The sequence below is a fragment of the Chenopodium album genome, chromosome 12, assembly GCF_948465745.1.
Source record: "Chenopodium album chromosome 12, dcCheAlbu1.1, whole genome shotgun sequence".
NCBI lineage: Eukaryota > Viridiplantae > Streptophyta > Magnoliopsida > Caryophyllales > Amaranthaceae > Chenopodium > Chenopodium album.
Window position 1 is genome coordinate 26205272 of NC_137845.1, and position 11260 is coordinate 26216531.

Genomic DNA, 11260 nt, shown 5'->3' on the forward strand with positions numbered 1-11260 from the left:
TTCTTTAAGCGTCTATATGAGGATCGATCTCTCTTCTTGATTTAATGTTAAGCCAATTTTGACTTCTTTCTTATTTTCATTAGTTCCTATATTGACTGTTTCGATTTCTTCAATTATAGAATTCTTTTGTTCTCGTTCACTCAGTACTTTAACCAATTCATTAATGTTATCGTCTTCATTAGATTGATTATTATAGCATTCAAAAGATTCACGAGAAGGCATATACTCAGAAATAGAGCTCATATTATTGAAATCAAAAGAAAATACATCGAGAGGAGAATCCTTTTTGGGATCCTCTTCCTTAGAACTAGAAAATAAAGACATAATAATGGCCATAAGGCATAAATATTCAGCTTCCTTAAATCTAGACTAGACTCATGATATGTCTATTTTATATGGTATTTTACCCCCGTCCCATGGTCACAATTAGTAGTGTTTTTGGCTAGTTAGAGCCACATTTATTACTAATTGGTGTTTTCTAGTTTTTTCGTAGTTTTGGCTGAGTTTTGTAGGGAAGTATACTTTTGGAGCATTTTCCTGGGATTTTATGGAGCAACTACGGACATTGGAGGAGCTCGACATGTGAAATACGAGCATTGGGCTAAATGGTTAAAGCCCCTAAGTGGAAATCCGAAGATGGGTTAATAAGTAGCCCAATAGAAGTCCAAGGTTCCAATTTAGGCCGGGCCCGATCGGGCAAGCATTGGCTCGATCAAGCGCGGCTGTCAGAAGCATGGTGCGAAGAAAAAGGCGCGCTCGATCGGGCGTGTTTCTGGGGAGGCTTCTTCGACGATTACTTAGTTTCTAATTAAGAATAATTAAAGATTTTTGTATAAGTACGATTGAGTAGTTTTAATTTGCTTGACCTCTCTTCTTAGACTTTCTCTCTCTACTTAGTTTATTTCTCTCTCTTTAAAAATTCCATACTTTGTTCTTGATTCAACTCCTTGTTTACGATAACTTTGGTAACATTTTCCTCTTTATTAATTTCAGTCATTTTATTTCTTTAATTCATCATGTTTCCTTTAATTGCTTTATTTAGTTTAGATTTAATTATGTGTGATTAGTTCTCTTTCTAGGGTTTGTGGGGATCCATAAATAATATGAAGGGGTAATTTATTATTGTTAATTATCAATGCTTGATTAATTTCCTTTTGATTGATTTAATGCTATGCAATTAGATTAGGCCCGGTTTAATTGTATGAGTTTAGCAATATTGATTTGAGATTCGAGAGATGAGAATTGATGTTTAAGCTTAGTTTCAATAGGCGGACTAATTTATAAATGGTTGAGTCGAGATTCGAGAGATGAGATTTAATACTGGTAAATTAACTCTGTGATTGTAATACGTAGCGAAAGCCCTTTATGATCTGATTAATTGATGCATTGATGATTGATTGTTATGATTTACCCTGGAATATTGTTTATTGGTGATCCTATTCCCTAGTCTTTTATTTCATTGATTTTCCTCCTACTTTTATTCCTTCCCACTTTTACTCTTAGTAGTTCAGTTTCCTTTTACAATAACAATTTGGTTACTTGATAATTTAGATTTTATTGATTAATTAGGAATAAATTAACTCGTTTCCCTATGGTTCAACCCTTCTTCCCTATCTACATAGTTAGTGGATTTAGGTATTATTTTTGATTGGGTGATTACGACTTTAACTTGTCAAAATTTGGCGCCGTTGCTGGGGAAACGGTTTTATTTTTATTTTCTGATTATTTTTGTAGTCTAGATTATCCCCTCTTGTCTTAGAGAACGTTAGTTCTTTAAGGCAATTCTCATATTTGTCTTTTAGTTCTTTGTTTATGCCCAGGTGTTCCAGATCAGGTTATATTCCATTCGATCCTAAGATCGAGCGCTCTTTTCATACATAAAAGAATCTTTACAGACAAATCTTGGCGGGCTCCGAGGACAACAATAATTGAAGAGACCCTCTAACCGATTCCAGTGATTCAGAAATCCCTTCAGATTCAGAATTAGAGATGACAGCACCTAAGAATCTCAGCGGTTATTCACAGCCATCCTTGACAGATTTTCCACACCTTACTCCTACTCCGGCCCTTGATGGAGTGGAATTTGAAATCAAACCCCAATTTATCACGATGATAGAGAGGAAGCAATTTAGTGGAGCTAAGGGTGAAGATCCTAATCTCCACATTGCAGATTTCGGCCAATACTGCAACACCATTAGACAAGCTGGGGTCAAGCAAGACCAAATCAGGGAGATTCTTTTTCCCTTTTTCATTATGTGGAAAAGCTTAATTATGGTTTAATGGTTTGAATAGTACTGCACTTCGTATTACTGACTGGGAAACTCTTGTCTTGAATTTTTATAATAAATATTACCCTGTAGAGAGAACAGCTTTACTAAGGAGTGCTATTTAGAACTTTGCCCAAGAGCCAGATGAAGCTCTGTATGAGGCTTCGGAAAGGTTCAAGGATCTACAGAGAGAATGCCCCCGCCATAATTTGGCACAATGGCAGTTGATCCAAGCCTTCTACAATGGATTTGGAAATTCATCTAGATCAATTGTAGATTCTACAGCTAGTGGGAGATTCATTAATCTTAATGTGGAAGATGTAGGTCAGGTTATCGAAGATATGGCAATACACAATTCCCAATACGGGAATTCGAGAGGGTTTGCTAACAAAGGAAAACATAATGTCGATTCCGTATCCTTTTTGCAAGCTCAGTTAACATCTATTTGTCATAAACTAGATAATCTTACTGTTGTTCCTAACTTTGTAGCTAATGTTTCTGCTTTTGCTAACAATGAAGCTTTTTGTGAAAATTGTGGAATTGTAGGACATTGGGAGCAAGATTGTAGGAGTTCCATAGAGTAAGTTAATGCCTTTCAAACCTATAGGCAAAATAACCCATAATCCAACTATTATAATCCTAGCCTCCGGAATCACCTATATCTTTCCTACCGGAGTACCAATGTACAAAACCCTCCACCTCCATAACAAACACAATAGCAACCCCCACCACAGCAAAAATATTACCATCCTAATTCTGGCAAGAAACACCAGTCACAATCCTCCTCATTTTCTGACCCTGCTATGACAGGAATTAGAGCAATGCTTTCAAGCATGCAAAAGCACATGGAGAGTAGGGGTGCACAAATTGATTCAATTATAGCCCACAATAAAATCATGGATAATCAAATTGCGCAAATTTCATCTACCCTACAAACCCGTCAGCAGGAACCCGAGTGATTAACTCAGTGAAAGGAACTGTTACCTGCAAGTTTTTCACAACCTCCAAAAACTTACCGAATTGTTTATCAAACTTACTCTTCAAATGTCTATTGGGGAATGGTAGTTTTATAACTCCCACGGCTTAAAGGTTAGAATTTTGGCTCAATTGATGCATGCATGCTTTGTTAGGGTTTTGTGTATGTATTATTTATTTGTTTGTGACTTATTGGTTTGTTTGCGGAGATGAACTATTGAAATAAATTTTTTATCTTGTTCGACATTTGTTGGAAATCTGCAATTATAGAAATGAATTAGAAATTGCAGCAGTAAGTATGCTATTATTTTAGTTAATGTTGGGTATTAAAAGTTGTTAGTCTGTTCAATTTTGGCTGCTTGAAATTTCATATCAAGTGTTGGTTTGTCGTTTGATTTTCTGGGTTGTAGTTTCTGTGCTTTATGATGTTTAATGGGTTTTTCTTTTTAGGTTTTATTGTGATGAAGAGAGATATATAATTTCTTGTTTGAATTTCCCTTTAAATTCTTAGATTGTATGACATATTTAATGTTGGTTGGGATTTCCCTTTAAATTCTTAGATTGTATGACATATTTAATGTTGGTTGGGATTTCCAGATTGTTTTTTTTTTTTAAATTATTTATTTATGTATTTAATAAAAATGCACTATGGGTTCATGCATGTAGACAAAATCGTGAGTTTTGTTGCTAATTGGTTCCTGAGGTATAATTTTTGTCAATTTAATTATTAGAAGATAAGGGGAAAGGTGTAGGGAGAGGGGAAGGGCAGGAGTATATAAAAATTTAATAAAATCATTTGAATGGGATTAATAATTATTTGTTGTTGTGTAGAAAATATTAAATGGATCGAAGTTGGATAACAACAACTAAGCCAGGTGACCCAAAATATCAAGTAGGTATTAGAGAATTTGTTAAGTTTGCAGTTAAGAATAGTGGAGGCCGCCATAAGCTACCATGTCCTTGTCACATGTGCCATAATTTCTTGTACAAGAGACCCGAAGAGATACTTAATCACTTGGAGAAATGGGAATTTGATAAAACATATACGTGTTGGATTTGGCATGGAGAATGTAGAGATGGAGCTTCGGTGAGTAACTTTTCAGATAATGCTAATGAAGGTCAAGATACAAATGAGGGAGATAGATTAGAGGAAATGCTCCATGTGGTACAGGAGAATTTTGATGAAGATCCCACTAAATTTGAGAGCTTATTAAGCGACTCTGAAAAGCCTTTGTATGAAAGTTGCACCAAATACACAAGGTTGTCTGCCATACTTAAGTTGTATAACTTGAAGGCGGGTCATGGCTTAAGTGATCAAAGCTTTAATATGATCCTAGAATTGGTAAAAGACATGCTTCCGGATGATAATGTCCTTCCAAGTTGTACCTTATGAGAGAATTCATGCTTGCCCTAACGATTGCATGTTGTATCGAAACGAGAATGAATCGTTAGAGAGATGCACAATTTGTAATGCCTCGCGATACAAAAAAGATGAAGGACGAGTGCCTGCGAAGGTATTATGGTACTTTCCAATAATACCTAGGTTTAAAAGGCTATTTTCTAATGCTGGAGATGCTGAAAAGTTAACATGGCATGTCGATGGTCGAGAGGATGATGGAATGCTTAGACATCCTGCTGATTCCCCACAATAATGGTTTATTGATGGAGAATTTCCAGAATTTGCCAAAGAAAAGCGTAATTTACGCCTTGCTTTGTCTACAGATGGCTTCAATCCATTTAGATCATTGCGTAGCACTTATAGTACATGGCCTGTTGTTTTGATTACCTACAACTTACCTCCTACACTTTGCATGAAAAGAAGGTATATGATGTTATCACTACTAATTTCTGGTCCAAGGCAGCCTGGTAATGATATTGATGTGTATCTGGCTCCACTAATTGATGATTTGAAGATGTTGTGGGAAACAGGTGTAGAGGTATTCGATGCACATCGTAATGAGAATTTCAATTTGAAAGCATTGTTGTTTTGTACTATTCAAGATTTTCCAGCATATGGTAATCTATCAGGATACACAGTTTACGGGAAAACTGCTTGTCCCGTATGCATGGAGGGTTTTCCAGGAAGGTGGTTAAGTGCATCTAAGAAGAATGTTTTTGATGGGAATCGTATATTTTTGCCATGTACTCATCACTATCGCAACTTGAAAAAGGCTTTCAATGGACATCAAGAGTTTAGGGTGCGCCCTAAGATACTATCTGGAGTAGAGGTGTTTGAAAAGATCAAAGATCTCAGGATCACATATGGTAAGAAGCACAAAAAACTTCTTCCTCAGCAAGGATTCAAAAAGTGTTCAATATTGTGGAGCTTACCATATTGGAAATTCCTTTTTGTGAGACATACACTTGATGTGATGCATATTGAGAAAAATGTGTGTGATAGTGTTATTGGTACACTATTGAATATTAGTGGAAAGACCAAAGATGGGGAGAAAGCTAGAGATGACTTGAAGGAAATGGGGATTAGAGATGAACTCCATGTGGTTGAGAATGAGAATGGTCGAAAGTACTTGCCACCGGCTGCTTATACGCTCTCTAGAAAAGAGAAAATCGAGTTATGTCAGAGCTTGGCCGGAGTGAAAGTGCCGGAAGGTTATTCTTCTAACATTCGCAACCTGGTAAACATGGAAAGTTTGAAACTTATGGGCCTTAAGTCTCATGATTGTCATGTTTTGATGCAAAATTTGTTGCCCGTAGCTATTCGTTCAATATTGCCTAAAAATGTTCGATATGCCATTACTAGACTTTGTTTGTTTTTTAATGCAATCTATAGTAAAGTCATTGATCCCGAACATTTGAATGCTTTGGAGGAAGAAATTGTTATAATTTTGTGTCAATTAGAGATGTACTTTCCTCCATCTTTTTTTGATATCATGGTTCATTTGACGGTTCACTTGGTAAGAGAGATAAGATTTTGTGGTCCAATATATTTGAGAGTTCAATGGGCTTTTGAAAGACAAATGAGAACATACCAAGGGTATGTGAAGAATGCTTATCGACCTGAAGGTTGTATTGCTGAGAAACTTTTCTATGAAGAAGTACTACAATATGCTGGTGATTTCATGATAAATTCAATGAGAATAGGGATTCCTACATCTCGTCATAGTGGACGAATGGATGGTGTGGGAACCTTAGGTCGTAAGCAACATGATATGTCTTATGACAATTGGCACAAGGCACACTCATACATTGTGCATAATGAGGATGAAGTTGCACCCTATTTTGAAAGACATATGAGACACTTGAGAAAGTACAATCCAGGAGCAAGCGAAAAGGCATTAGCTGACAAACATAGCAAATCATTCATTTCTTGGTTCAAAGATAAAGTAATGAGGGAGCTCGATGACTCTTCAATAGTAATCTCAGATCGAGTCAAGAGTTTAGCATATGGACCTGACTTTAGTGCAACATACTATTCAGGATATGTAATAAATGGTTGCACTTTTTACACAAAGTTCCAAGATGAACACAGCACTATGCAAAACAGTGGGGTCACTTTAGAGGCTCAAGCTATTCACTTTGCTAGTGCAAAAGATAAGAATCCCGTGTGTGGTACTATGAGATACTATGGAGTCATTGAAGAGATTTGCGAGTTGCATTACACCATGTTTTCAATTCCTCTTTTCAAATGCCAATGGGTTGACAGCAACAACGGTGTTGAAGAAAGTAACTTGGGACTTATTTTGGTCAATCTTAACAAGGTTGGTCACAAAGAGGATCCTTTTATTTTAGCTACCCAAGCAAAACAAATTTTTTATATGACTGACCGCTTAGATAAGCGAAGGTCAGTTGTCATAACACCAAGGCCTCGACACTCCATTGATGAGTATACTGTTTATAGTGTGCTGGAGACTCCTTCTTTGACAAGAAAAGTAGTGGACGATAATGTTGACGACTCTTCAATATATGTGAGAGATGATCATAATGAGGTTACATGGGTTGAAGATACAAAGAAGCGAAAAAATGTCAAGCGAAAGCGATCTCGTAACAAATGTAATTTTTTTTTATATTTATATAAAGTACTAACCTTTTTATTTTATTATTTGTTTTTCCTTAGGATGTCCTACTTAAGATTTTGGCAATATTCTTACAATGATTTTTGCATTTGACTAGCCTATTAAATTTATTTTTCTGATTTTTTTATAGGTTGATGGCTAGAAAGAGAAAACGTGTACGCCCATCCAATGAAGGTGACACACTACATCCTGAGGATTCTGAGAAAATTAGGCGTGAGGATGAGAGGGGTCGTACTGTACTTGCTATGGTGGGGAAGACGATCCAAGAAGGCACCAAGATTCGTTTGGAATGGCATCCTATTAAAAGAGTTCCAGTAGGAGAGCACAAGTCTCATTTCTCCACCTACATTGGTGTTGTTGCCCGTGAAAGAGTAACGATTACTTATAAGGAGTGGTCTGCCCTTCCAAATGGAGTCTTAGACGAAGTCTACAATGCTATCACAGTAAGCAAACATTTTCAGTCCTAAGACATTTGAATAAGTCATACAATATGCTTTTATGAGCGAAGGTTTAATGTTTCTGTACCAACAATGCAGAAGGGATTTTTTGTCATCGAGAATCGCAGAAATTTGATACTGACACAAGCTTCTAAGCGATGGAAAGCTTTCAAGACTAGGCTAAGACTTGAATGGATGTATCTAGAAGATGGAGCAATCAGACAACAACCCCCATGGAAATATCCTTTCATAAAAGATACAGATTAGGAGATCTTCGTCAAATATTGTACTTCAAAGGAGTTTCAGGTAGCTATTATATTTATAAAATAATCTGAATGTGTTGGACTCAATCCCCTGCCTTGCAAACACTCCTTTTCCCTACCATTTCCTAAAGTCAGTCTTGAATTTAGCGATTCAGAAATCAGTTCTGGAGTTCAGTTCTGAAGCTCCGTTCTAAATTCAGTTCTAAAGCTCCGTTTTGAGTTCAGGCTTAGAATTCAGTTCTGAACCTCAGTTTTGAGTTCAGTTCTGAGTTCAGTTCTGAAGCTCAATTCTAAATTCAGTTCTGGTGCTCAGTTCTGAATTCAGTTCTGAGGCTTAGTTCTGAGTTCAGGCTTACTTCTGAATTCAGTTCTGAACCTCAGTTTTGAGTTCAGTTTTGAGTTGAGTTTTGAAGCTCAATTCTGATGCTCAGTTCTGAATTCAGTTCTGAGGCTTAGTTCTGAGTTCAGGCTTAGTTCTGAGTTCAGGCTTAGTTCTGGAGTTCAGTTCTGAACCTCAGTTCTGGAGTTCAGTTCTGAGTTGAGTTCTGAAGCTCAATTCTGAATTCAGTTCTGATGCTCAGTTTTGAATTCAGTTTTAATGCTCAGTTCTGAATTCAGTTTTGATGCTCAGTTCTGAATTTAGTTCTGAGGCTTAGTTATGAGTTCAGGCTTAGTTCTGGAGTTCAGTTCTGAACCTCAGTTCTGGAGTTCAGTTCTGAAGCTCCGTTCTAAGTTCAGTTCTGTTATCATGCTTGATAAGTTTATTAGTTTTGATGCTTTATAAGTTTATTAGTTTTGATGCTTTATAATTTTATTAGTTTTGATGCTTTGTCAGTTTATGATAAGCTTCCTCTAGCAAGATAGTGTGTACTGAATGTAATCTTAAAATTTTTATGTAGGAATTGAGTGAAAAAAATCGTGTGAGGGCAAAGAAGAAGACCTCAAAGTATCGAGGAGGCCGACTTGGGTATCAATATTTTGAAGAACAAATAGTAAGTTTGACAAATATTCTATATGTAACTACCATATACACAATATTGGTGTTGAAAATCTCTATTCATATACTTCAAACATAAGTCTAAATTTATTTTGTACAATGGCAGGAAAAAGAACTTGAAAAACAGGGAGTCCATGTGTCACAAGTGCCTCGACATTTGACTTGGATCAAAGCTCACTCTCAGGTCAAAGATGGAATCATTTTTTTTGATAATCCAGTCGATAGGGAAATCCATGAAGCTATAGTAAGAAATCTAATGAAGACTCTTCTACACAAATTTTAAATTGCAGATTGCAGTAAGAAATCTAATGAAATTTTAAATTGCAGATTGCAGTGGAGGCTCAAGCTCAAAGAGGAGAATTCGTGTGCAATGGTCGGGATGACATATTAGCAAGAGCATTGAATAAGCGTGAGCATGGTGGTTTAGTGAGGGCAGTTGGATCAGGTATCACAAATAAGGAGTATTTTGGCTTTAACAAACCAACTGCACCAAGCCAATTGTATGCAAAAATCGGCATGATGCAATCAGAGATGGGAACTATGAAAAATAATCAGAATTTATTATTGTCTTTCATCATGTCATGCTTAAATCAGGAGCAATTGAAATCGTTCATGGCCATCTTTGGTCAATCAAATGCTTTTGGTCAATTTGGCAGTTTGGGTGGGCTGGTTGGTCAATTTGGCAATGGTGGTAGTCAGCCTGCTCCTGGTGGTCAGTCTGGTCAGTCTATATTGGGTGGGCTGGTTGGCCATTTTGGCAATGGTGGTAGTCAGCCTGCTACTGGTGGTTAGTCTAGTTCTGGTGGTCAGTCTGGTCATGGTCAACAGGTTGGTTCTTCTGGTCAGACTAGTTTTGGTGGTCATAGTGGTTTTGGTTTTGGTGGTCAAGCTGAATTCAGTGGTTTTGGTGGTCTTGATGGTAATAGGTTAGGTTTTACCCAATTAAATAATTTTAACGACCATGGAATGCTTAAAATTCCACTTACACAACTGCTAACTAGAGGGGTTGAGCGACAACAAAGTGAAGGTCATCAATTTTTGGAGTCTCAATTTCAGGATGCTGCCAATGTTTCACGTGGTCATGAGGCTCACATAAGTCCTCCTGTGCAACAGGATCATCTTCAAAGCTTTGAGGCTGAGATGTACCATGTTTCTTGGCCTCAAACAGACCAAATTAATCAACCTGACCATGCACTTCGGAACAATCATGATGATATCTCAACTGATCTTGGCCATGGTCTCAAACAGAGCAATATCACTTTTCCCGAGGTATTGTATTAAAAGTCATACATCTTCGAATGTAAATTATGTATATGAAATTTGATTCTGTCATGACTTGTATAGGGCTGGAGTGATTGTCAACTAGCCATTGAGGACGGCCATAAAGGACATGTAATTGTTGCTAAAGGGAAAGTCTATCAAGAGAAGGCAGAAGAAGTCATCAGAAATCATGTCCAAGAGCTACCCCCTGGTCACCACCGAGTCTCTATTGTAGAAGATATTGTGCCAAATGCTCCCTTGCCATGTCCAAACGAAGAATTAATCTTTGTTTGCCAAGCTAAGAAGAGTTACACTGCCTGGCCAATTCACTTGATTCTTCCACTTAAGGTATTGTTATATCAGTTTTTTTACCAACTGTGTTCAGAATTGATTTTTAGTTAAGAGTTGCATTTACTTGATATATATTGTTTGTTTATGAAAGGCTGATGTGCACCTGGAAAAAGACGTGACTACTCCATCCCCAAGATCGGCATCAACCCAAACATCAACCACTGACATGCATCTTTTCGCTGCTGAAGATTGTGAAAAAGTGACTACTAATTTGTTACAGTCGTTAAAAACTCATGCTTTGGGAATGAAAAAGAGGAGTGAATCCATCTCCTTAAGTTTCCAGAAAACTGTATTTATGACTAAACATGTGGTTAATGTTACTCTTGATTACGAAGATTTGCTAAATTGGTGTTTCCAGAAGGAGATCGGAGCTGCTCACTTGAATATTTTCATGAAGTAAGTTTATTTACATTTTTAAGATTTGAGAATTTCTATTTTGAGTATCTTCTTACATGTTTGACCTTTTATGGATGGCGGGGAAAGGTACTTGAAAGAGCAATGTCAAGAACAAGGAATTTCGGGTATGTTTGGATTTTGCGATTCCAATGTTCTATCCCCAATGAATCCAACAATAGAAGAGGAAAGAATCGTAATCAATTATTCTTTGCACCTTATAATGAAAAGTACGTGCAATATGTGTTTTCTCTACAATAGCTGATAATTATTGATATGTTAT

At 36.8% G+C, this 11260-nt stretch overlaps 1 protein-coding gene across 1 annotated transcript; it reads left to right on the forward strand.

The window, feature by feature from the left end:
- Window positions 1–4083: 4083 nt before the first annotated feature.
- LOC145571073 (uncharacterized) lies at window positions 4084–7411 on the forward strand. Its single transcript, XM_081630167.1, has 3 exons — window positions 4084–4621; window positions 4920–7253; window positions 7407–7411. Exons 1-3 carry the CDS (start codon window positions 4084–4086, stop codon window positions 7409–7411), a joined length of 2877 nt encoding a protein of 958 aa, XP_081486293.1.
- Window positions 7412–11260: the final 3849 nt, after the last annotated feature.